We start from the raw sequence: 27,416 nt of genomic DNA, 5'->3' as shown, positions 1-27,416 counted from the left end.
TTGCAGGGTTTTGTCACAGAGAAGGAGTGATCATGAGAGAGAGAGAGGGAGAGGGGAGAGAGGGAGAAGGATAGGGAGAGGGATAGGGAGAGAGATAGGGAGAGGGATAGGAAGAGGGATAGGGAGAGGGGAGAGAGGGATAGGGAGAGGGGAGAGAGGGATAGGAAGAGGGAGAGGGGAGAGAGGGATAGGAAGAGGGACAGGGGAGAGAGGGATAGGGAGAGAGGGATAGGAAGAGGGAGAGGGGAGAGAGGGATAGGAAGAGGGAGAGAGGGAGAGGGATAGAAAGAGGGGAGAGAGGGATAGGGAGAGGAAGAGGGATAGGAAGAGGGGAGAGAGGGATAGGGAGAGGAATAGGAAGAGGGATAGGGAGCGGGATAGGGAGAGGGAGAGGGAAAGACAGGAAGGGTGGATGTGGGGGTATGGGTCACATAAGGGTGGAAACAGTTAAGCCAGACTTATTTGAGTTTTTTTGGTAATGTTTTTGCTTATGACATGGTAATAGTCTCGTGTGGCTCAGTTGGTGGAGCATGGCACTAGCAATGTCAGAGTTGTGGGTTCGATTCCCACGGGGGCAACCATTATGAAAATGTATGCACTCTCTACTTTAAGTCCCTCTGGAGAAGTGGGTCTGATAAATGACTCACATGTCAATGTTAAGCTGTTACATGACTCAGCTGAACTGTTTCCAGATGTGCAGCTTAGTGTCGACATTCATTCATATGGTGACAATTAAATATGGTGTAAAGACCAGTTTACAAAGAAATGTTCACACACTAAGGGCTTTATTGTCATCTGGCGCTAAGGAGGCGCAAGTGTCAAACGCACGCCAGTTTGCAATTTCGTCGTCGCTGGCATTTTCCAGCCATAACGCGAGGTTAGGCAATTTGCCTGTCTTAACATCGGCTCCCTTGGGCTGAGGTGGTAAGGTTGGCAATATTTGAGTTGTTTCCTTGAAAACAATTGTTTTCTCCCAATTTAATTGAATTTGATTAAAAACCAAACATAGCCAACCCTCCCCTTAAATCAAGACTGGTTTAAACAACATCGCATAGGTGCCTATTTTTTATCCTGGCCATTAGCCAACTAGCCTAAGTGTCAAATCAAATCATATTGTATTGGTCACATACATATGGTTATCAGATGTTATTGCGAGTGTAGCGAAATGCTTGTGCTTCTAGTTCCGACAGTGCAGCAATATCTAACAAGTAATATCTAACAATTCCACAACAAATACCTAATACATACACATCTAAGTAAAGGAATGGAATTAAGAATATATAAATATATGGATGAGCAATGACAGAGCGGCATAGGTTAAGATGCAGTAGATAGTATAGAATACAGTATATACATATGAGATGACATGTAAACATCATTAAAGTGGCATTATTAATGTGACTAGTGTTCCACTTATTAAAGTGGCCAATGATTTCAAGTCTGTATGTAGGCAGCAGCCTCTCTGTGCTAGTGCCGTGTGTACACAGTGCCATGGAATGAGAGAAGCCATTTCAGATATGCTTCTGACCCCATCCTGTTGAAAAATATTGTGGTGTTTTAAAAAAACAGATTGTTTTCCATTTCATATCAAGCCCTCTGCTACCCTTACCGTAAAGCCTAGGCTACTAAGCCTGGTTCAACAGCAATGTGTCATGTCTTTTTTTATCCTGGCCTTGCAAAGTCGCCAATCCCTTAAAAGGTGTTTAAATGCTTTATTCGTCAGAGTGCCTTGACTTGAAAATATACTGCTCGTCCTAAAACACGCACACATGTGCCTACCTGCATACCTCATTTAGCTTGTCCAAGTATCCGTCCCCATCCCCAAAGAGCGCCTCTCATCGGGTTAACAAAGACACTCTCCCCTCCCAACGTATTTAAATGATTCCTTCCTGTAATGCGGTGTCAGCGGTAAGGCCTAGGCTATATCTTGCTATTTGAGAAAGTGCCTCACACATACAACACAAATACACGGGAGCCGAGTATTTTTATTTGAGGAGAAGTGCGATGCGTGGAGACGTGTTGGCGAGGCTCTTGCAACCAATTACAACAATGTTGACTGCCAACACTCCAAACATAGGCTATTGAGCAAACACTGTGTTGTTGTTGTTGTTGTTGTTGTTGCTATTACTCGTTACTGTAGCCTATGCTATTTAACATTTAACTGTAGTATCAATCCACAATGGACCAGGACAAGAATATTCCGTGCCCCCGGCAGAATTGGAGTTGATGACGACGCAAAGACGTCAATAACCTGCAGATCTTGAGACAACAGCATGCCGTATTAAGCCAGTGAGTGGCCAAGCCCTCGTCGCATCTACAACTTGTTTATTCATCAAAACTCAGCCCTTTCACGCCACCGCCAGCTGTTGTACTCGTAATTCCCGGTGTGAAAATAGCAACAAACAAAAAAATTCTGACACACCCTTCAGAACCTTTAGCTCCAGCACTTAGATTAATCCTTGCGTTAGGTTTGTTAATATAGAGCCCTAAAAGTTGTATATTGGTAGACTGTAAATTATGAGATAAGATTTACAAATATGTTTCAGATGCATCTGGCGGTAAATGATGCCTGTGATGCCTCAAGCAACCTCAGAGAAATGAGGATATGCTAAGTAAATAGAAGATATTTGAAAGTCCTTTATCAACCGTTGTGCCCTCCTTATTGAATGTTCTTAGTCATTTGAAAGAGGGGTTGAGACTGTGTTATACTGCAGCAAAGACTACAACTGGAAATTATTTAGGCCCTGACTGCAGATTATTGTAACAGTATGTATGTGTGTGTGTGTGTGTGTGTGTGTGTGTGTGTGTGTGTGTGTGTGTGTGTGTGTGTGTGTGTGTGTGTGTGTGTGTGTGTGTGTGTGTGTGTGTGTGTGTGTGTGTGTGTGTGTGTGTGTGTGTGACCACTGTCTAGGTGTTTTCAAACGCTGGAAGTGTTCTGCCTCACAACGCTGTAACACTGCTACTTTCTCCCAAACGATCTCTCAAACGGGGTGTTTGATCATAGTCTTGCCCTTTTTGTTGGCCTTTTATCTGGGTACTGGGTAGAGCTTCTGCATGTTTCCCTTCTGCTGCCACATGACAGTATGCAGGACCGACGCCAGCTTCAAAAAGATGGAAAACGTTGATTAACACATTTAGGGTGGAGAACAGGAGATCTGATTATAAACTGATCATTTACTCAAAATCAACCATTATGTCATCGTTTGTTCACCATTGATAAACTTGATAAACTGTGTTGATAAGTTTTACCCAGTATAAAACTCTGCAGTCGTTCCGTTTCAATTTGCCCACCTGCTTCTGGGTTTTGTTAACATACCGTTTGATTTAGATAAAGAGTATTCCATCTTTTCGATTGTCTCTCTCCAACTAGCGGAGATGAGGTGATGATGGTGTTGTTGTATTTTCTGGTTGCCTCGTGCCGTTACACCAACCCGGTCACCCCCGCCTGTGGCCGTTACACCAACCCTGGTCACCCCCCCTGTGGCCGTTACACCAACCCGGTCACCCCCGCCTGTGGCCGTTACACCAACCCGGTCACCCCCGCCTGTGGCCGTTACACCAACCCGGTCACCCCCGCCTGTGGCCGTTACACCAACCCGGTCACCCCCGCCTGTGGCCGTTACACCAACCCGGTCACCCCCGCCTGTGGCCGTTACACCAACCCGGTCACCCCCGCCTGTGTCTCTAAGCTCTGTTTAATTGAGTGTATCTGTCACGCCCCCTGACCTTAGAGATCCTTATTTATTCTCTATGTTTGGTTAGGTCAGGGTTTGACTCGGGTGGGAAAATCTATGTCTTCTATTTCTTTGTTGTTTTGCCGTCTATCGTTGTCTCTGATTGGGGATCATATATAAATTGTGATTATCCGTTTGTGGGGTGTTATTTTCTGTTTAGTGTCTGTGCCTGACGGAACTGTTCGCTTTCGTTTTTTTGAATTTGTTATTTTTGTTTGAGTGTTTCTGGTAAATAAATATCAAGAACACATTCCACGCTGCGCTTTGGTCCACTCTTCCTTCTGATGACAAGCGTTACAGTATCTCCATGTTTCCTATTCCCACTCTGTTGTAAAGGCCTCCCGCAGACCGTTGCCACGGTTGTCTCGCTCACAAAGGACGGATTTTCCACTCAACATGGGTTACAAACGTGCCCGACTGTCTTAAGATAGCTTACGGCACAGCCTTGGATTTGTGTCGAGTTACAACGATAGCTAAACCTCAGTGGCCGGAGTAGAGTAGATCTGTTGTCTAGATCTGGTGGGTTTTTGCCTCAGATCACCTTGTCTTTTTACATCCATGGTTTGATTGATTTGAATGAGTCTCAACCATGATGGTTCCAAATCACATTGGTAAATGAACTCCCAGTGATTTTGCATGAGACCCCTTCTCTTCTCACATGGAGAGAGAAGGGGACCCTGTGCTAACTATCTTATGACTGGTCCATGATGAATTGACTAGAGCCAATGGAAAAGTGATGGATGAGGACTTTGTGGACCACACAGAGCCAGAGAACAAGACAGAGGTTTGTCTGAAACTGGTTAAAAAGCAAAAACCAAGTGGGTGGCTAGAGAGCAAAAACTAACAAAGAACCCCGTTATAGAAAGTTCAGTTCCAGGTCTTGGACATTAAAGAAATATAGCTTTTATAAGTGTAACATTGTTAAACAGTTCTCAGAACTGAGACACAAAATAAAGTGTCGCTTTTGTTTTCAATGTCTTACTATCAACATATTGTCATTACATCGAGCTGAAAAGGTGCATTTGAGGATTTTGGAGTAAAAACAACAGGGTTAATCCACTTAAAGAGGGTTTATACTCCTTTGAAAAATAAAATAAGAAGGGGGGGTGGAAAAACCCCCAGCAGCACAACAGAATCAAACCTTGTGGACACAAAAGGGCCAGTCTTGTGCTGCTGTGTCAAGGTAGCCAGACAGGAATACATTGGTCTTAAAAGGTCACCTTGGTGTGATTACCGGAGTGTACCTTCCCATCAACTGACCTATTTTCTCATGGTTCAACCTACTGTAGTGCCCAGTGCTATTAGAGAGAGAGATAATGAGATTCAGTAGATAAAGAAGAAACTGAACTAATAGTCTCTATTTCTCTCTCTCTCTCTCTCTCTCTCTCTCTCTCTCGTTATCTCTCTCGTTATCTCTCCAAATTCCTGCTCTTTACCTTACACCATCAGTCTGTCAACAAGCTTTTCTTAATTCCTGGAAAAACTGATCCCGTAGTGTGTGTGTGTGTGTGTGTGTGTGTGTGTGTGTGTGTGTGTGTGTGTGTGTGTGTGTGTGTGTGTGTGTGTGTGTGTGTGTGTGTGTGTGTGTGTGTGTGTGTGTGTGTGTGTGTGTGTGTGTGTACACAAAGCACTGTCATTATGTTCCATCAATGAACCCCTCACACACACAGACACACACCGTGCTCCAGCCACAGGCCTCCATATTTTCATAACAACAGCCATGTTTATTTTGGCTAAGCCCGACCCTAGTGCCCCATCCCTCCCCAGTGTGATTGTGTGTTTGCGTGTGTGTGTGTGTGTGTTGAACTGATCACAGCCCTGGTCACTTATTAGACTGAAGCTTCCATACAGATCAGTCAAACTGTCTTATGAGGAGTAGAGGAAAACAGACTCCTGCCAACACAGCTTACAGTTCTCTTAATTGCTTTGGCAGCTTTCAGGTAAACTTTGAGCATGATGACAATTTTAGCCAGAGAGAGGCTTACTGTAGATTTGAAATGGAGACATGGTGAGCTCTGAGTTCCCTCCTCCTTCTCCCTCTCTCTCCTCCTGTTTGCACTAATCTCTCTCTCTCTCTCTCTCTCTCTCTCTATCTCTCTCCTCCTGTTTGCACTAATCTCTCTCTCTCTCTCTCTCTCTCTCTCTCCTCCTGTTAGCACTAGTCACAGCTATCAATTCATTTCAAGGGGCTTTATTGGCATGGGAAACATGTGTTAACATTGCTAAAGCAAGTGAGGTAGATAATATCCAAAAGTGAAATAAACAATAAAAATGAACAGTAAACATTATGCATACAGAAGTTTCAAAACAATAAAGACATTACAAATGTCATATTATACATTTGTAATGTCTTGTTTTGAAACGTCTGTATGTGTAATGTTTACTGTTCATTTGTATTGTTTATTTCACTTTATTTCACTTACAGTGTTGTAACAAAGTACAAATGGTTAAAGTACACAGGGGAAAATAAATAAGCGTAAATATGGGTTGTATTTACAATGGTGTTTGTTCTTCACTGGTTGCCCTTTTCTTGTGGAAACAGTCTCTCTCTGTCTCTCTCTCTCTCCTCCTGTTAGCACTAGTCACAGCTATCTATCTCCCCTCTGTCTCTCTCTCCATCTCTCTCCTCCTGTTAACACTAGTCACAGCTACATCTCTATCTCTCTCTCTCCATCTCTCTCCTCCTGTTAGCACTAGTCACAGCTACATCTCTATCTCTCTCTCTCCATCTCTCTCCTCCTGTTAGCACTAGTCACAGCTACATCTCTATCTCTCTCTCTCCATCTCTCTCCTCCTGTTAGCACTAGTCACAGCTACATCTCTATCTCTCTCTCTCCATCTCTCTCCTCCTGTTAACACTAGTCACAGCTACCTCTCTGTCTCTCTCCCCTCCCTGTCTCTCTCCCCTCCCTGTCTCTCTCCCCTCCCTGTCTCTCTCCCCTCCCTGTCTCTCTCCCTCTGCCATGACTTGTGAGACAGTAGAATAACTAGAGACAGTGTTGGGACAAAGACTCTTATCTGAGCAGGAACCCGTCCCAGCCACGGTACCCACTATTAAGGCCAGGGAATCGTCCATCATTGTGTGTCAGTCACATTTTTCTGCTTTAAGTGGCAATTAACGCTCATTAAAATCTGATGGAGTGGGGACTGTTCCAGTGCTCTGCTGCCGAGCTGTCACAAGGCATTGCAGTCTCCTGATAGCTATCCACTACTCTACTCGCTCCAATAAAAACTAAAGGGAAAACAGTCTCCACAAAATGAAATGGAGAGGGAATGTGCTGTGACAAAAGCGTCATGCTACTGAACTGAAATCTTACCGTTTAAAAAAAACTGTAATATGACATTTTGTGACATTACAGGTTTTTTTGATTGCTTAAGCACGATTTTCAAAACAGGGCCCGTGTTTTCAAAACACTACACACAATTAGCACAACCACACACCCAATTAGCAAAACGCTACAGAGCCTTTGCAAAATTAAACACGCTTGTAAAAACTATACACTTCTTTTTAAAAACCACACTTTGTTACCATATGAAACACACACGTTTCACATTACTATACTCTGTTTGCACGAGTTACACTCTGCTGTGATAAACCTAAAACACTTTCAGCACTTCTACTTCCCTATGATTAGAGTAGGCTACTATCAACAAAGTACAAATATAATGTCAATTCACCAAACACTACACAAGACCAATGTTGCAGACTGAAGGAAGTCATTTATTTCTCAACACGCCCAAAATGTTGACATGGAGATTCATAATACTGTAACCAAACGTCACTTTACGTATTTTAAGATCAAAATAAAAAAATAAAAAAATAACTAGACATTGTCTCTTCGCCTAGCTGGATCTGGCCAGAGAATTTCATCAACATCGCAGGTAATGTTGTCATTAGCAAGACACCTTGGAAAGAAACGTCTTGAATGACGAATCCATCCTTGCATTGCTGCTACCTCCACCTGGTCACAGGCCTCCTCCATGGCTTGGATGAGGGGTACCTCAGCCTGGAGACGGAGATCATATACCTTCCACCGCCATGCCGAGAAAAACTCTTCTATAGGGTTGAGGAATGGAGAGTATGGTGGAAGATATAGGACGGTGAAATGTGGATGTTGCTGAAGCCAGTTCTGAACCAGAGCAGAGTGGTGGAAAGACACATTGTCCCAGACAACAATGTATTGCATATGATCAATTTGATTTGCTGCTGTTATGTTGTGCAATTGGTCCAAGAATGTAAGTATGAGTGCTGTGTTGTAAGGGCCCATATGGGCATGGCGGTGGAGGACCCCATTCTGTGTAATGGCTGCACAGAGTGTTATATTACCCCCACGTTGCACTGGGACATTGACTATAGCCCTGTGGCCAATGATGTTTCTTCCCCTCCTTCGTGTACTCGTCAGGTTGAACCCAGCCTCATCTACGTAAATGAAATCATGCTGGATCTCCTCTCCATCCATTCATAAAACTCTGAAAAACAGTGTCAGGCAAAATTGTGTAGTTCAGTGTAGATCTAGTATACATATTACAGTAAAAGATTATGAGACAGTATGCAAGATCACACTGCTAAAGTGAATACATACCTCTGCATAATCATGCCGCAGTCGTTTCACCCTTTCGGAATTGCGCTCGAAAGGCACTCGATAAATTTGCTTCATTTGAATATGTTTGTTTCTTTAGGATGCGTGCCAGTGTTGATGTTGAGACCTGATGGATATCGTTGAAAGGGGCGTGGTTATTGACAATGTTATCTTGGAGCTGCTTGAGTGTTATAGTAAACATGGTTTTGGCCAACAATGCTATCTCCCTCTCTTGCTGTTCTGTGAACATAGGAGGCCTTCCCCCTTGTTGTTCCTGACCCTCAATCCTATGTAGAAAAAAATCAGTATACATTAGTACAGTAATTTCATAGGAAAAGGTAACAGAAGTGCTGATAGTGCATAGAATACAGTACTGTAAGCAGTTACTGAAACCGTGCAGATGTTTTTGATATGATGATATTTTTACAATACCTATTTTCCAGTCTAAATGTTCTCATCACACTTGCCACTGTATATCGGCTTAGATTTGGCTGTACTCGCAGTCCAGCCTCCCTCAGCGTCAGGCCGTGGTTGACAACGTGGTCAACCAGTGTTGCGGCGGATCTCATTTGTCAGATTCGGTCCTCTTTGAGCACCTTCTTGTCTTCCTCTTCCTCCTCCTCCTCCTCGTTCTCCTCGTCCTTCTCGTCCTCCTCGTTCTCCTCGTCCTCCTCTTTCTCTGACTCTTTCCATTGCGCTTGAAGGCCGATGAACTCACCTGCTGCTTTTTATAGTGCTAATACACCTGATTGGTGTGTCTACAATTAAGCAAACGAGTGTTTTCACACCTGATGACTGTGTTGAACCAATAGGTTGGAGGGTGTGGTAATCTGACAGTCAGTGCTTTGGTATTGCAAGGATGTGACTTCATGATAGATTTTTGTGAGTAATGTATGTTAAGTGTGTTTAGTGTTTTGCAAATCACTGTGTGTAGAGTTTTGCAACAAGTGTGAGGTTGACAATGTGCTTATAGTTGTGCAAATATGGGCTGATGTTTTGCTTCTTGAGTGTAAGGTTTTGCTAATAGTGTACTACTTTTAATTTTAGTGTGTAAGCAATCCAAAAAAATTGTAATTTGGACTAGCGTGTTCTTTTGACCGCTTATGATCCGAGTTTTGTTCACGTAATGTTTTTTTAAAATTTGGTCATCATGACTGGAAGCAGGAGCTTTATTGCCTGTGGTTTGTGTTGGTTTTCAGCTGAGATGCTGCTGACTTAATTGTTGGACCAATTCACATTTGACATGCAGTCTCCTTCTAAAAGCTCCTTCTCCAGAGCAATGCCAGGCCACCGAAGATCCTTCTAAACCCGGATCCCAGATTCAAGTCAAGTTTATTTGTCATATCCACAGGATACACATGGTGTACACACGGTACAATGAAATGGAGGTTCACCTCTCAATAATGTGACAACAAGAATATAAAATGTAAAAAGTAATAAAGTATACACATTTTTTTCTATATAATATAAATACAAGGAAGGCATTCAACACATTTACAGTACAATATTTACATGTGTGTCAGGAAGGGGGATATTGAGAACAAAGTGTTTAAATTGTGCAGTTTAGCATTAATAAACAGATGTCTTAATAGCAGCAGTCGCGATGTGTGTGTAGCCTGAGTGTGTGTGTGTGTGTGTGTGTGTGTTTATGTGTGTGTGTGTGTGTGTGTTTATGTGTGTGTGTGCATGCGTTCATGTGTGTGTGTGTGTGTGTGTTTATGTGTGTGTGTGTGTTTATGAGTGTGTGTGTGCGTGTGTGTGTGTTTATGAATGTGTACACGTACCAGCAAAGCAAAGCGGTGGGAAGGAGAGCGAAGGCTGTACAAATCCACACTGACAGATCCACTACTACCTGGGACTTATTGGTCACGTCAATGTTTACATTGACAGATAGCTGCTTCTGGCAGACATGTAGTAGGGCCAAATAACGTACATCTCGGTGTTTGTGCGTGTGTGTGTGTGTGTGTGTGTACATGTGTTGTGCATATGTGAGGCTGTGTGAGTGAGTTCATGTGTGCTACGGTGTGCAGAGTCAGCACAAATGGTCAGTCCCGGATCAAGTGTTCAGCAGTCTGATGGCTTGTCCCTGACCCCATGCTCCGACGCCGTCTGCCAGGCAGTACAGGAGTGAACAGTCTGATGGCTTGTCCCTGACCCCATGCTCCGACGCCGTCTGCCAGGCAGTACAGGAGTGAACAGTCTGATGGCTTGTCCCTGACCCCATGCTCCGACGCCATCTGCCAGGCAGTACAGGAGTGAACAGTCTGTGGCTGGGGTGTGTGGGATCCCTGATAATGTTGCGGGTCTTCCTCAGACAACCCGTTGAGTAGATGTCCGGTATGGATGGGGAACACGGCCCCAGTGATGGACGCGTTTATGTGACTATTTCCCGCCTGGTCCCTGTCACTTTCACTGTGTGTTTATCAGACCCTTTATTTCCCGCTTCTGTTTACTGTGTTTACTCCCAGAAACATTTCATGCGTTGTCCTCATGATCAATATGTCACTTCTTCTGCTTTTCAACTATCGTATGGTGTAACCCGAACCCACGCGGTGTACTGTAGGCCTATGGAGCTTATGGAGTTGGCTGAAATTGATACATAGGCAGAACGGTGGTATGCTGTACATTGTTGGGAGTCATTGCTACAGGCAGTTACAGAGCATAAACAGCTTTATTTAATCAAGAGGCATATTGATGTTTGTCTTTTGTAATTAGTGTGTAATGAAACCAGCAGACAAACAGGAGATCCATAAATTAGTCCGGTTAGTGCCCGGGCCTCTCTCTCCCAGCGGGGCCACCCCAAATGTGCCTGCCCTGCCCTCTCTGGCCACCCAATGGCGCGTGTGTGTGTGTGTGTGTGTGTGTGTGTGTGTGTGTGTGTGTGTGTGTGTGTGTGTGTGTGTGTGTGTGTGTGTGTGTGTGTGTGTGTGTGTGTGTGTGTGTGTGTGTGTGTGTGTGTGTGTGCACTCCCCTCTCTGCTACCCCATGAAACAGTGAGAACCCATGTCAGTGCTGCCAGTTGGCTAGTTACAGTATTGGCGCCCTGTAGGCAACATCAAACAGGACCAGGGCTACCATGCAGTGTGTGTATGTGTGTGCGTGTGTGTGTTGTTGCCCTGTAGGCTACATCATCCAGCGTCAGACACTCCTAGTGGAACTGGAATTGCCGATGCATCAGTTCTTGGAAGTGTTTTGTTGTTAAAGAGGAAGTGTTGTTTATGACGAGTGGTGCACAGCGCTGAGGTTTGGCTCAGCTGGATTCAGAGCTGCCATTCCCTTACTCTACGTAGTGAGTACACATAAGAAAACACAGTTATAGTTGAATTCGGAAGTTTACATACATTTGGTGGCATTGCTTTTAAATTGTTTAACTTGGTCAAACGTTTCGGGTAGCCTTCCACAAGCTTCCCACAATAAATTGGGTACGTTTTGGCCAATTCCACCTGACAGAGCTGTCAGGTTTGTAGGCCTCCCTGCTCGCACATGCTTTTTCAGTTCTGCCCACAAATTTTCTATAGGATTGAGGTCAGGGCTATGTGATGGCCACTCCAATACCTTGACTTTGCTGTCCTTAAGCCATTTTGCCACAACTTTGGAAGTATCCTTGGGGTCATTGTCCGTTTGGAAGACCCAGTTGTGACCAAGTTTTAACTTCCTGACTGATGTCTTGAGATGTTGCTTCAATATATCCACATAATTTTCCCAACTCATGATGCCATCTATTTTGGTAAGTGCACCAGTCCCTCCTGCAGCAAAGCACCCCCACAACATGATGCTGCCACCCCTGTGCTTCACGGTTGGGATGGTGTTCTTCAGCTTGCAAGTCTCCCCCTTTTTCCTCCAAACATAACGATGGTCATTATGGCCAAACAGTTATATTTTTGTTTCATCAGACCAGAGGACATTTCTCCAAGAAGTACGATCTTTGTCCCCATGTGCAGTTGCAAACCGTAGTCTGGCTTTTTTATGGAGGTTTTGGAGAAGTGGCCTCTTCCTTGCTGAGCAGCCATTCAGGTTATGTCAATATAGGACTCGTTTTTACTGTGGATATAGATACTTTTGTACCTGTTTCCTCCAGCATCTTCACAAGGTCCTTTGCTGTTGTTTTGGGATTGATTAGCACTTTTCGCACCAAAGTACGTTCATCTCTAGGAGACAGAAAACATCTCCTCCCTGAGCAGTATAACAGCTGCGTGGTCCCATGGTGTTTATACTTGCGTACTATTGTTTGTACAGATGAACGTGGCACGTTCAAGTGGTTGGAAATTGCTCCCAAGGATGAACCAGACTTGTGGAGGTCTAAAAGAAATCTGAGGTCTTGACTGATTTCTTTTGATTTTCCCATGTTGTCAAGCAAAGAGGCACTGGGTTTGAATGTAGGCCTTGAAATACATCCACAGTTAAACCTCCAATTGACCAAACTATGACAATCAGAAGCTTCTAAAGCCATGACATCATTTTCTGGTGAAATAATCTGCCAGTAAACAATTGTTGGAAAAATGACTTGTGTCATGCACAAAGTAGATGTCCGAACCGACTTGCCAAAACTATAGTTTGTTAACAAGAAATGTGCGGAGGGGTCGAAAAACAAGTTTCAATGACTTCAACCTAAGTTGTACGTCGACTTCCGGCTTCAACTGTATGTGTTCTAGTATTACAGTGTGAACATGTACACTTAAGGCTCGTGTTCCAAACTGTACACTTCCATGTAGGTTACAAAAGCAGTTCTAACTTAACATGTCCTCAGCTCTGTCTTAACATTTCAGAATCCGCTTCCTTCTGTTACCCACATCAGGAAGAGAGACTCATGGTGTTGAGTTGCTAAGCAATGGGGGGGGCTGAAATCGCCCCTGGCTCACCCAAAATAGATTACCCCCCATATCCAGCTATGGGGTGTAATTTGGGAGCTAGCCCTGAAACAGCCAGGGATTCATTGAGTCCAAGGAGGTTGAACGGTACAGCATGGCTATGTGCTTGGATCAATGAGAGTCATCAGCAAACCACTGTAAGCCAATTCACAGCTCAGTGCGGCATCAAAATGTATCCCAGGTATTTCAGGAAGAGGAAGGAGTCCTCTTAGCCAGCTACATAGTCCTCTCCAACTGTACTGTGTCATATGCACTTCTCGCCTATCCTGATCGGATCAGCTGATTAAAGCCACATTATGCGACAATAGTAGCATTGCTTGTTGTGACCATGATACAGTGGTACTGTGATCATGTTAGCCGTCAGTTGTTGCTGTGCAGCTGTCCTCACCCTCAGATGAACAAAGTCCTTTCAGACAGTCTTGAAGAGGAAGAGAATGTAATAGTATACTTTAATATCCCATTGGGAAATGCTTTGCAACAAGGGGATGTGCTTTTTAAAGACGGAATCACAAAGAAGTACCGGGGGAAAAAGAGAAACAAATGACAGATTTTCTCACTCAGGAGGCCTACTATCTTTTGATAAAATAAACATCCTAATTTGAACCAAGTTGACAGCGTCAAGGACATTTCACGGTACATGTTGTTTCTTACGTGTTGTTTCTACAGACGGACAGCGGGGTCTGGCAGGTGGCCAAACACACATGTTTTATTAGTCTCTGAGGACATCTTGCTTCTTCAAGGTTTCTTTCTGGATCATTTCTTTCAGCCATGTGTGCGCTTTCCTTTCAGTTGAGTGTCATCGTGATTCATTGATTGATTTATTCAGCCGAGTGTGGTGGAGGTTATTCAACTGGGAGCGCTCCCTCTCTCTTTAAGCTTTCAGTACTGTCTGGGGTAGTCAGTCTTGTGACCTTCGTATTGTTTTCCATTCAAAAAAAGTTCTAGTCCCGGATTCAGTCCGAACGCTCTTTGTTGACTGCACCTTCTAAAGGCGATGTTCCCGTTTTCCCCGGTAAACACTGCATATGTCAGCTCAGTCGGAAATTACCTTTAAATGGCGCATAGCAGACAAAACGTGATCCGATTGAATCCTGGCCTAAGTTGTATTGTAGTTTGGCTGCAGGTACTCTAGCGGTTAGAGCGTTGTGCCAGTAACCAAAAGGTCACTGGTTTGAATCTGTTAATGTGCCATTGAGCAAGGCACTTAACCCTAATTGCTCCTGTAAATCGCTCTGGATGAGACGGTCTGCTAAATGACGTGAATGTAAAATGTTGTATTTACACTTGGTTGGTCTGATTGCGCTTTATGGGCATCCAAACACCACTGTTTCCAGGATAGGCCATCTGCTCTGCTGTGATCTGAGAGCAGGCAGATTAGGGCTTACGTAACACTACATCACTTTTCAGTTCATGTTATTATCATCCTCGTGTGTGTGTGTGTGTGTGTGTGCGTGCGTGTGTGTGTTGGAGCAGTACATACTGCACTCTTCAGATGTTGTTTATGCTAGTGGTTAATTAATTAATTAATGCTAGTGGTTCTGTTTTCTAAAATAAAGGATGGTTTGGGTGGGGAAGGGTTTGTGAGTGTTGAGTGTTTGTGCTAAGCTACACCTGTTCTATTTCTACTTCCTGATCCTAAGCCTCCCTGGTGTGTGTAGAGGGTTAAGTCGATCCTCCCCACCCAGAGAGGCACTGATCTCACGCTAGAACGGAGAGTGGAAGTAGCCTGGGTACCAGTCCGTTTGTGCTATCATTCCACTCCTTGCCACTCCTTGTTTGGCATGACAACAAAGCACAACGACTGGTACCAAGGCTAAAGTGGAAGAGCAACTTTCTGGTGCGGTGTCGTAGTACAGCATTAAAGTATCCTGGTCCCAGATCTGTTTGTGCTGTATAACCAACTCCTATGGTCAAGTTTGGCATGACAGTGACCGTAGCAGTTGGCAAGACAGCACTAACAGATCTGGGACCAGCCTGTGGCGTTGTAGTAACGTTGTATAGTGTTGTGTCCCAGGCAGCATCGCTCTCTCTCTCTCTCTCCTCTACTGCACCTGCTCAGCCACTCAGGAAATCCATGTGCCTTGTTGCATGGAATACTGGCTGTATAATTACTCATGTTTTGATTTCAATTATACAAAAGTTCACATCACGTCATAAGCATAGAATGGCCTTAATAATCACATCTTAATAATGTTCCTCATTACCAAGCTAAATATAGGGTCATATAACGTGACTCAAAGCGTTTAGCATTGTTATTGTGCTGCACAGCATGACAGAGATATCAATGAGGCTAAAATACGATTATCACTAATATGTCCGGTTCCAGCATCTCACCGACAGGCGAAGGGAAACATAACATAACATGAATGGAACAGTCCTCTAATGAGTGAACCATCTCAATATTGTACCATTTCCATTCAGTCCTGGAGTAATGCTTTAAGATGTATCCAGAATCTACAACTAGACAGGCCTGTGCTCAGGGCTTGAACTATCACTAACCAGTGGTGTAGTGGTGGGTAAACGCTTGTAACCTTTTTTTTTTGGAGAGAGAGCAATTACCCACTTTTTGCAGGAATAAATGTATTGAAAATATAGGGAGCGTTACTTTAGTATCCATTAACGGAAATCAGCGTTTTCCTACCTATTTTTTTGTTTGTTACCTATGATGAGGTTGAATGTTCTCTCCCCTACGGTTAGAGATGGGGTTTAGCAGGAGGATGTTGTTACCTCTACTTCACTGCTAACAACCTATGATGAGGTTGAATGTTCTCTCCCCTACGGTTAGAGATGGGGTTTAGCAGGAGGATGTTGTTACCTCTACTTCACTGCTAACAACCTATGATGAGGTTGAATGTTCTCTCCCCTACGGTTAGAGATGGGGTTTAGCAGGAGGATTTGGGGACCTCACCTGGGATTGACCTTGTTCGTTTGGGCCATTAGCTATATACATATTTCACACGTCCCATTGGTGTCTCTTGGCCCAATCCCTCACCTGGGATTGACCTTGTTCGTTTGGGCCATTAGCTACATACATATTTCACACGTCCCATTGGTGTCTCTTGGCCCATGGTGTGGTGGCGGGCAGTTCACTCCTTCCCCTGTGTGTGTGTGTGTGTGTGTGTGTGTGTGTGTGTTATCCCCACCCCTTTCCCCAGTGTGAGCTCGAGCTGCTTCTTCTCAACACACAGACATACACACATACACACACATACACAGACAAACAGAAACACACAGACACACAGACTTTCTGGGTAATTTTCATTAATAATTCATGAATCGGGGGGGGGTCTGGGTTGGAGGGTTGCATGTGTGTCCCCAACACAAGCTGTCACATTTAACGGGTCACTGTTTATGTCACACACACACACACACACACTCTATTGGTGATGTGCGATTTGTGGGGAGGCGGAGGAAGAGGGAGAGGGGGTAAGAGGGTTTCAGAGAAGGAGAGTGAGAGCTAACTGTTAATTGATTCATTTGTGTTCATGGTTGAAAGCTATCTGTGACACTATTTAGTAGAGTAGTTCACAGAGCTTTAAAACAGTACAGACAGTAGCTGTTTACATTACTACAGTAACCATCTTTAAAATAGTACAGACAGTAAGAGATAACAAATAATTAAAGAACAGGGAGTACAGGACAGGACTGAGCACACACCCCTGAGGGGCCCCCGTGTTGAGGATCAGCGTGGCGTGTGTTGTTACCTACCCTTACCACCTGGGGGCGGCCCGTCAGGAAGTCCAGGATCCAGTTCCAGAGGGAGGTGTGTAGTCCCAGGGTCCTTAGCTTAGTGATGAGCTTTGAGGGCACTATGGTGTTGAACGCTGAAATGTAGTCAATGAATAGCATTCTCACATAGGTGTTACTTTTGTCCAGGTGTGGAAAGGGCAGTGTGGAGTGCAATAGAGATTGCCTAATCTGTGGATCTGTTAGGGTGGTATGCAAATTGTAGTGGGTCTAGGGTTTCTGGGATAATGGTGTTGATTTGAGCCATGACCAGCCTTTCAAAGAATTTCATGGCTACAGACGTGAGTGGTACGGGTCAGTAGTCATTTAGGCAGGTTACCTTAGTGTTCTTGGTCACAGGGACTGCTTCAAACATGTTGGTATTTCAGACTCAGACAGGGAGAGGTTGAAAATGTCAGTGAAGACAATTGCAAGTTGGTCAGCGCATGCTCAGAGTACACACCCTGGTAATCCGTCTGGCCCAGCGGCCTTGTGAATGTTGACCTGTTTAAAGGTTTTACTCACATCGGCTGCGGAGAGTGTGATCACACAGTCGTCCGGAACAGCTGATGCTCTTGTGCATGTTTCAGTTTTACTTGCAAGCATAGAGGTTATTTAGCTCGTCTGGTAGGCTCGTGTCACTGGGCAGCTCTCAGCTGTGCTTCCCTTTGTAGTCTGTAAGCCCTGCCACATCCGACGAGAGTCAGAGCTGGTATAGTACGATTCGATCTTCATTCTGTGTTGACGCTTTGTCTGTTTGATGGTTCGTCAGAGGGCATAGCGGGATTTCTTATAAGCTTCCCAGTTAGAGTCCCGCTCCTTGAAAGCGGCAACTCTACCCTTTAGCTCAGTGTGAATGTTGCCTGTAATCCATGGCTTCTGGTTGGGGTATGTACGTACAGTCACTGTGTGGACGACATCCTCGATGTACTTATTGATAAAGCCAGTGACTGATGTGGCGTACTCTTCAAATCCATCGGAAAAATTCCGGAACATATTCCAGTCTGTGCTAGCAAAACAGTCCTGTAGTTTAGCATCTGCTTGCCTGACCACTTTTTTATAGACCGAGTCACTAGTGCTTCCTGCTTTAATTTTTGCTTATAAGCAGGAACCTGGAAGATAGAGTTATGATCAGATTTGCCAAATGGAGGGCAAGGGAGCGCTTTGTACCACCTTTAATCTCTGTGTGTGGATTAAAGGTGGTCTAGAATTTTTTTTCCCTCTGGTTGCACATTTATCATGCTGATAGAAATGAGGTAAAACTGCATTACAGTCCCCGGCCACTAGGAGGGCCACCTCTGAATGAGCGTTTTCCTGTTTGCTTATGGTGGAATACAGCTCCTTGAGTGCAGTTTTAGTGCCAGCCTCGGTCTGTGGTGGTATGTAGACAGCTACGAAAAGTGCATGGGTATGCACTCAACCACACAGCCATATATTTACAACAGTACAATGCCGTTTGCTGTTACAGTATGCAGTACAGTAGCCATCTATCCCCAGTGCACTCAGCCACAGAGTCACAGCCAGAGGTAGGGAAGGTTAGAGAATGCCGGTGGTGGCTCGCAAACCGATGGAGTTGGTCATCTGTACACTGGAACTGAGGAGCTCCTATTCTGATTGGCTGCCACCACATTATGCCAACAGGAGGTGTGTGTGTTCAGTAAGCGGGCGGCAGGCAGGCACTCCCCTTGTTCTACGGAGTCAAAAGCAATTGCTGTTTCCTAGGCGCCCCGGGCGCTGTGTGTGTGTCACAGGCATCTGCTGCTGCTGTGGTGTCATCGACACGTAACGCGGCGCACAAATAGGCCCTGGTGTTAATGTTTGATGGCTGACATGCCTCTCCTCTCCCGGCTCTCCCTTCAACAGCAGCAGCAGCCTGTGTGGTTCCACGACGCTGCACTCTGTCTCAGAGAAAGCTCTCGTCGCTCCCCTGTTCATTCACTTAGACAGGTGTGATGTAATGGCGCTTGCCGTCAAGCCAGCACTGGCTATGGCTAACGTTATAGTGGATTTTCTCGCTTGTCTGGGCTGCACGTAGAATGTGCTGGGTTGATTATGAGCATTCCAGAATCCAGTTGATCTCTATGTTGAATGAAAGAGTTGATTGTGTTGGAGAGATGGGATAACGATGAGTTCCATGAGCCAGGGTTCTAACTGAATCCTGCTCTGTTCTGTCCAGAATAGCAACAAGGAGCCATCTCTTCTTCTTCTTCAGAAAACCACCGCTACGCTATTTTGCACCAGCGTGTCAATTCATGTTTTGTAAGGATGATCTGACCTCCCAGGTTCACCCAATTGATGTCCAGCCTCTCTTCCACATGCTTCCCTAGCCGCCTGACTCAGGATTTCAGGTAGCTAGGGGAAACAGCCCTGCTAACTAGGAATACTTTTCCTTGTTGGCCGGAGAGGGAGAGAGAGGGAGAGGAAGGCAGACTGACACGCTACTGCTCTACTGCTTCATTGTGGAAATGAGACACAGGTCCGTGTTCGTGAGAGCAACGTTGGGTGTGTGTGAGAGAGAGAGAGAGGGTAGCATGTTTTTAACTCCAAGCGGACAGATATACAGGCACTAGACCCTGTGTAGTGTAGTATAATGTACTGTCGTGTACTGTACTGCCTTGTAGTGTAATATACTGTACTGTAGTGTACTGTAGTATGTCCCTTAGCTTGTTCTGTCCCTAAGAGAGAAGAATTTCCCAACCCCCTTTCAAACAGGGAATGCTGTGAGGGTCATTGGTGATATTGTGCGTAAACACCAACCTCACATCAATATCAGCGGTTTTGCCTTTGAAGCCGTTATCTGTTGTCCACTTTACAGATGTGCTTGTTCATTTGCAGTTTTAGTGCTTTAAAAAACATCTGTAAAGTGCTGTGTCTCATCAGAGAGGCTACAATATACAGTTCATATCACTTCAACTCATTTTCACTCGTCTTTACAATCAGGAATCGCTGAGTAATAAAAGGTTCAAAGGTTAAGTAGAGTATTTCTGTCGTCTCTAGTCACGGTGAACCCGCATTTCCCAACCCCTTTAATACTGTTCGCGGAATACTATGAGAGTTTCTATCATTTCAAATCTTTATTACTCGTTTGGACAAGGAGTTTCTGGGGATCTCTGCATGCAAGGTGAAACGATTAGTATCGCTGTTTTTGCCTTCCAGTCACAGAGACTGTGTTGGGGTCCTGAGAAGTACCATTGGTTGCGTGCTGGCCGCCCGGCCTTATAGCCCTGTCGCTGGTGGAATCCAGCTAAAGCCAATGGGAAAGAGGCCACAGAACTTCCACAATGCCTTTGAAGGAACAGACCGATGTAGACCGAGGCAGAAATCTCTTTCCAAAGCTTCCCCTTGGCTTTTAACGTTTAAACTTCTCCATTTGTCTCCCGTCAAAACAGAGTCAAATCTTTGTCATTGAGGAGCAGGGGAACATTGTTTGGTCATGTATTAATTAAACTGTGTTAGAAATTAGCCTTTTTTTAAACATTTTAACGGATTAAACAGCTGACACCTTTTTCTATCAAGTTTAACTTATCTTCACCAAACAGAAAAGGAATGCTGATTTGTATTCCTTTACTGATACTTCCCAGTAGATGAATTTATATCATTGCCAAGCAGAAGGGTTTAGTGTGTCAGTATGAATCTGTGTCTGGGTCTGATTATGAGTCTGGGTCTGAGTCTGAGTATGGGTCTGAGTTTGGGTCTGAGTTTGAGTCTGGGTCTGAGTTTGAGTCTGGGTCTGAATATGGGTCTGAATATGGGTCTGAGTTTGAGTCTGGGTCTGAGTCTGGGTCTGACCCCCAGCACATTGACCTGATGGCGATAGACTTAACCCCCACAACTCCTTAAACCCCACAAAGTCCTAGGATGGTGGGTGTGTTGACCTTGTGACCCATCTAGCCTCACCCCCCAGCACCCTCAATCAAGTCCTACTCCAGATCACTATAGACCTGTGTGTTGGTCATTTAGAGCATCATGTCCACACACTGCTCAGGGGTCAGGGAGTTGTATAGGGGTCAGAGATCAGGGGTCACGCTGAAAGACTGTGGAGTCTAATCCCTCTCCTCTCTGTGTTTGGGTGTTACAACTCAAACTTCATTTTCTCCAGTTGACCAGTAGCCTACATCCAAAATGACACGTTCATTTAGATTTCTAATATGTGTTTCTTAGAGCTACTGTATATGTGTGTGTGTGGTGTTTAACGGTATATCCATATTGTAGAGCCAGGCAACCTCCCCACTGGTTTGAGCCTGTGATCCAGACTGTGGACCATGTGGGATGTGGAGGGGGTACTGTGGGTAGAGTACTCCTAGTTAGTTCTCCAGGGAGGGCAGACTGATGGGCATACACACACACACACACATTGGACAAACTGAGGCTCCAGAGTGATGGGCATACACACACACACACACACACATTGGACAAACTGAGGCTCCAGAGTGATGCTCCAGGTTTAGAGGTGCTGTAGAGATGTCACACCTGTTGGTGACTTTTTTCTCACCGTACAACACTAATGCCTTTTCCACGTCTCACACAAGTGGAGAAAATCCCTGTCCTGTCTGTCCTTCACTTTTCTCTCTTTCACTCCCTCTCTTCGTTTTCTCTCTCTTACTCTGTTTTTTCTTTCCTCTCTCACTCCCTCATTCTTGTATTTTCTCTCTCTGTCTCTCTATCTCTCTCTCTTTCCTACTCTCTCTATCTCTCTCTATTTTCTAAAGTATATTCAGTATACTAATAATTCAGAATACTTTCTCAGTGTTTTATTGTAAGGCTTTAGCTCTTTTCATTCCCACATCTCCTCCTTCTCTTTCTCCCCCTATCCCCTCCATGGTCTTCTCCCCCTATCCCCTCCATGGTCTCCTCCCCTATCCCCTCCATGGTCTTCTCCTCCCCTATCCCCTCCATGGTCTTCTCCTCCCCCTATCCCCTCCATGGTCTTCTCCTCCCCCTATCCCCTCCATGGTCTTCTCCTCCCCCTATCCCCTCCATGGTCTTCTCCTCCCCCTATCCCCCCCATGGTCTTCTCCTCCCCCTATCCCCCATGGTCTTCTCCTCCCCTATCCCCTCCATGGCCTTCCTCCTCCCCTATCCCCTCCATGGTCTTCTCCTCCCCCTATCCCCTCCATGGTCTTCTCCTCCCCCTATCCCCTCCATGGTCTTCTCCTCCCCCTATCCCCTCCATGGTCTTCTCCTCCCCCTATCCCCTCCATGGTCTTCTCCTCCCCCTATCCCCCATGGTCTTCTCCTCCCCCTATCCCCTCCATGGTATTCTCCTCCCCCTATCCCCCATGGTCTTCTCCTCCCCCTATCCCCTCCATGGTATTCTCCTCCCCCTATCCCCTCCATGGTCTTCTCCTCCCCTATCCCCTCCATGGTCTTCTCCTCCCCCTATCCCCCATGGTCTTCTCCTCCCCCTATCCCCTCCATGGTCTTCTCCTCCCCCTATCCCCCATGGTCTTCTCCTCCCCCTATCCCCTCCATGGTATTCTCCCCCCTATCCCCTCCATGGTATTCTCCTCCCCCTATCCCCTCCATGGTCTTCTCCTCCCCCTATCCCCTCCATGGTCTTCTTCTCCCCCTATCCCCTCCATGGTCTTCTCCTCCCCCTATCCTCTCCATGGTCTTCTTCTCCCCCTATCCCCTCCATGGTCTTCTCCTCCCCCTATCCTCTCCATGGTCTTCTCCTCCCCCTATCCCCCCCATGGTCTTCTCCTCCCCCTATCCCCCATGGTCTTCTCCTCCTTCTGTCCAGGCCAATGTTGTCTGCCTCCCTGGATCATTCTCCTCTCATAATGAATGTTTGCAAACACATCAGTAGTACTTCAAACTAACATGGGCTCAGTCAGAGCCATTAGCACAGCTACAGAGAGCCAGAATAGACAGCAGCATGCGCTAGACTAGGCTAAAGAAAGCACTCCGCAATGCCTGCTGGGAAAACCTGAAAACGCTGGCAGAACCCACATCAGCCTTTAAAGCCCCCTTTAAACTGTTTGAAGTTTTGATTATCAATGCCATATCATTGGTTTCATATTTGTGGTGGTGGGTGGCGTTTGTTGTTTGCGAGTCATAATGAATGAGCCTGTTCAGAGATGGTGTTTAATGAATTGTTAATGAGCTAGGGACCTGTCATGCCTGTGTGTTATAAAGCACTCTGACATTCACAGCAGTTCTCTGTAAACACTATTTCAAAGACTTAAGCCCTCTCTCTCTCTCTCTCTCTCTCTCTCTCTCTCTCTCTCTCTCTCTCTCTCTCTCGCTCTCTCAACTCTCTCTCCCTGTTTCTCTCTCACTCTATAGTTGCCCTGAAGACCCACGCTTGCAATGGTTTGAAGGCCAACAGTGGTAACCATGACAACAGCAAGACAACGGGATTGGTGGATGGCTGGATGCCCGAGGGTGAACTCCTATTGCAGGTTGGTGGGCAGGCTCCAGGTGCAGGGCATAAACACACGACAAGCAGTGTGACACCCCAGCTGGGGCCTGCACTACACCATACATTCTGTGCACTGTAACTGTATCAACATATGTTTCAAATCATTACATCAGAATGTTCCATTATGTCAAGAAATACTATGAGCTATCTTTCCACATACACACACACACACATCTATACACACACCACCACCTGTAGCCCAGGCACATCTGGTCTACTCCACTCTACTCCAAACTGACCAGTAGACATTAGAAGACTACTCCCTCTGTGAAGCTCATCTCATCTAGCGTGTCTCTCTTCAGATCAGGGCTGGTTTTATAGAGCACGCTGCCTGCCTGCCTGCCTGCCTGTCTGCCTGCCTGTCTGCCTGCCTGCCTGTCTGTCTGTCTGCCTGTCTGTCTGCCTGCCTGTCTGTCTGCCTGCCTGTCTGCCTGCCTGCCTGCCTGTCTGTCTGCCTGCCTGCCTGTCTGCCTGCCTGTCTGTCTGCCTGTCTGCCTGCCTGCCTGTCTGTCTGCCTGCCTGCCTGTCTGCCTGCCTGTCTGTCTGTCTGCCTGTCTGCCTGCCTGCCTGTCTGCCTGTCTGCCTGCCTGCCTGTCTGCCTGCCTGCCTGCCTGTCTGCCTGCCTGTCTGCCTGTCTGCCTGCCTGTCTGTCTGCCTGTCTGCCTGCCTGTCTGTCTGCCTGCCTGTCTGTCTGTCTGTCTGTCTGCCTGTCTGCCTGCCTGTCTGCCTGTCTGTCTGCCTGCCTGCCTGCCTGCCTGCCTGTCTGCCTGTCTGTCTGCCTGCCTGCCTGTCTGCCTGCCTGCCTGTCTGCCTGCCTGTCTGCCTGTCTGCCTGCCTGTCTGTCTGCCTGCCTGTCTGCCTGCCTGCCTGTCTGCCTGTCTGTCTGCCTGCCACAGTGCATAGCTACATGTCTTATCATTTCCCCAAACTTTCTGGCCTTCTGTTCTGTCCCTTAAGCATGCCACGAGCTTAGAGAGAGAGAGAGAGAAAGAGAGAGAGAGCCTAGAGAGAGAGAGAGAGAAAGAGAGAGAGAGAGAGACAGAGAGAGAGAGAGAGAGAGATCTGTCTGGCTGAAGCGTAGCTAAGTTAAGTGAGCAGTGCTTAGATTGAAAGCTTTCCCAGGCAGGCACAGTAAGAGCCTTGATAGAGAGGCAGGTGAGACAGGAGACTGCAGGGCTCTCACACACAGCAGGCACAACATGGCAGACATGGAAAGTCTGTCTTGTAGAGGGAGTGCACCACATGGGGACAAGCATAGATATGTACAGTTGAAGTCAGAAGTTGACATACACCTTAGCCAAAGACATTTAAACTCAGTTTTTCACAATTCCTGACATTTAATCCTAGTAAAAAGTCAGTCTCTTAGGTCAGTTAGGATCACCACTTTATTTTAAGAATGTGAAATGTCAGAATAATAGTAGAAATAATTATTTATTTCAGCTTTTATTTCTTTCATCACATTCCCAGTGGGTCAGAAGTTTACATACACTCAATTAGTATTTGGTAGCATTGCCTTTAAATTGTTTAACTTGGGTCAAACGTTTCGGGTAGCCTTCCACAAGCGTCCCACAATAAATTGGGTGAATTTTGGCCCATCCCTCCTGACAGAGCTGGTGTAACGGAGTCAGGTTTGTAGGCCTCCTTGCTCGCACACGCTTTTTCAGTTCTGCCCACAAATTTTCTATGGGATTGAGGTCAGGGCTTTGTGATGGCCACTCCAATACCATGACTTTGTTGTCCTAAAGCCATTTTGCCACAACTTTGGAAGTATGCTTGGGGTCATTGTCCATTTGGAAGACCCATTTGCGACCAAGCTTTAACTTCCTGACTGATGTCTTGAGATGTTGCTTCAATATATCCACATAATTCTCCCAACTCATGATGCCATCTATTTTGTGAAGTGCACCAGTCCCTCCTGCAGCAAAGCACCCCACAACATGATGCTGCCACCCCCGTACTTCACGGTTGGGATCGTGTTCTTCAGCTTGCAAGCATCCCCCTTTTTCCTGCAAACATAACAATGGTTATTATGGCCAAACAGTTCTATTTTTGTTTCATCAGACCAGAGCCATCAGACCATCAGACCATTTCTCCAAAAAGTACAATCTTTGTCCCCATGTGCAGTTGCAAACCGTAGTCTGGCTTTTTATGACGGTTTTGGAGCAGTGTCTTCTTCCTTGCTGAGCGGCCTTTCAGGTTATGTCGATATAGGACTCGTTTTACTGTGGATATAGATACTTGTATACCTGTTTCCTCCAGCATCTTCACAAGGTCCTTTGCTGTTGTTCTGGGTTTGATTTGCACTATTTGCACCAAAGTACGTTCATCTCCTTGAGACAGAACGCGCCCCCTTCCTGAGCAGTATAACGGCTGCGTGGTCCCATGGTGTTTGTACTTGCGTACTATTGTTTGTACAGATGAACGTAATACCTTCAGGCATTTGGAAATTGCTCCCAAGGATGAACCAGACTTGTGGAGGTCAACAATTTATTTTCTGAGGTCTTGGCTGATTTCTTTTGATTTTACCATTAGGTCAAGCAACGAGGCACCGAGTTTGAAGGTAGGCCTTGAAATACATCCACAGGTACACCTCCAATTGACTCAAATTATGTCAATTAGTCAAGCTATGTCAAGCTTCTTATGTCAAGCTTCTAAAGCCATGACATAATTTTATGGAATTTTCCAAGCTGTTTAAAGGCACAGTCAACTTAGTGTATGTAAACTTCTGACCCACTGGAATTGTGATACAGTGAATTTTAAGTGAAATAATCTGTCTGTAAACAATTGTTGGAAAAATGTGTCATACATAAAGTAGATGTCCTAACAGACTTGCCATAACTATAGTTTGTTAACAATACATTTGTGGAGTGGTTGAAAAATGAGTTTTAATGACTCCAACCTAAGTGTATGTAAACTTCAACTGTAAACTGTAAACTTCAACTGTATAGTAATAGTGTTCTAATTCTATTTCTATGGGGGAAAGTTGAGTACTGCTGGTGCTTATTGGCAGATTGGGCTCTGTCCTTAACATACAGGATCTCAGCCTAGAAAGAAAAGGTTGTACCAGGCCTGCTGAGACCAGCTGATTAGTTTGGACTTGTTTAGAGTAGCTTCAAAAGTTATGTCCATGCCATAGCCTACTTTGGTGCCATCATTCATCCCCAACTTAAAGAGACATTGCTCTATTCTGTCCTGCACTTACAGGGGCCTATTTGGCTCTATTCTGCCCTGTTCTTTGAGACTGTATCAACAGTTAACTAATGAAACAAATACCAAAATATTGTTTTTTAGTGGAATTGTCCTTTAAAGGGACAATGCTCTATATTCTGCCCTGCTCTGTGCTCTGTACTGGATGTTCAGTCAGGGGAGATGTGATCTGCTTCATCTGCAGCCCCCCTGTTGTGCCATCATGCAGAGTCACACCGTGCCAGAACAGTCAACACAGAATCTCTTAAGACAGGCTGAGCTATAGAGGGAGGGAGGGAGGGAGGGAGGGAGGGAGGGGGAGGGAGGGAGGGAGAGAGAGAGAGAGAGAGAGAGAGAGAGAGAGGCTTTGAGGGGAGGAAATGAGGGAACTATTGTATTTGAGAGAGAAAGAATGGTAAATGGAGAGAGAGGGGGAAAGAGAGAAAGAGAGAGAGAGAGAGAGAGAGAGAGAGAGAGATGCTAAATGAAGGCGAGGTCGTTATTCATGACATTGCTGTTGAGAGGGCCGGAAAGAGAAGGGAGGAGAAGAGAAGAGATGGGGGAGCGGTGGAGAGGAGAGGCTATTTCTGACCAGGGCTGGCTGTCTTGCTATGTTCCATTTCAGACACTTGGCCATGAATTATAGAGTGACTGTGAGGACATCCATTATTGAAAAGGGCGGTCAAATGAGAGCAGAAAGGTGTTTGATATTCTCCATGTAGCCTAATGTACTTGACCTTTCTTTAGTCCACGTCATTCAGGTTACTTTTTCAGTGGATCAAAATATAATTCCACAAGCATTTGAAGTTCACTAACGGCATGGGAGAATCAATATCAGTACGACATCAGTACAATACCAGTACATAACAAAAAGTAAAACAACTGATTGTACAAAAAA

The 27,416-nt window shown here is 45.5% G+C and overlaps 1 protein-coding gene across 2 annotated transcripts in view; it reads left to right on the top strand.

Annotated features, from left to right (window-relative positions):
* The window catches only part of LOC112266555 (aryl hydrocarbon receptor-like), a 75,675-nt gene that overhangs the window by 5,559 nt on the left and 42,700 nt on the right, over window positions 1-27,416 (top strand). For both annotated transcript variants that reach the window (XM_042297044.1, XM_024444127.2), the window contains one exon: window positions 23,197-23,312. In XM_042297044.1, coding sequence (XP_042152978.1) covers window positions 23,197-23,312 — 116 coding nt within the window. The remainder of the gene's footprint in view (window positions 1-23,196; window positions 23,313-27,416) is intronic.

The sequence above is a fragment of the Oncorhynchus tshawytscha genome, linkage group LG14 (assembly GCF_018296145.1).
Source record: "Oncorhynchus tshawytscha isolate Ot180627B linkage group LG14, Otsh_v2.0, whole genome shotgun sequence".
Taxonomy (NCBI): domain Eukaryota; kingdom Metazoa; phylum Chordata; class Actinopteri; order Salmoniformes; family Salmonidae; genus Oncorhynchus; species Oncorhynchus tshawytscha.
The sequence above is the reverse complement of the archived record's forward strand: the minus strand, read 5'-3'. Positions and strand labels throughout refer to the sequence as shown.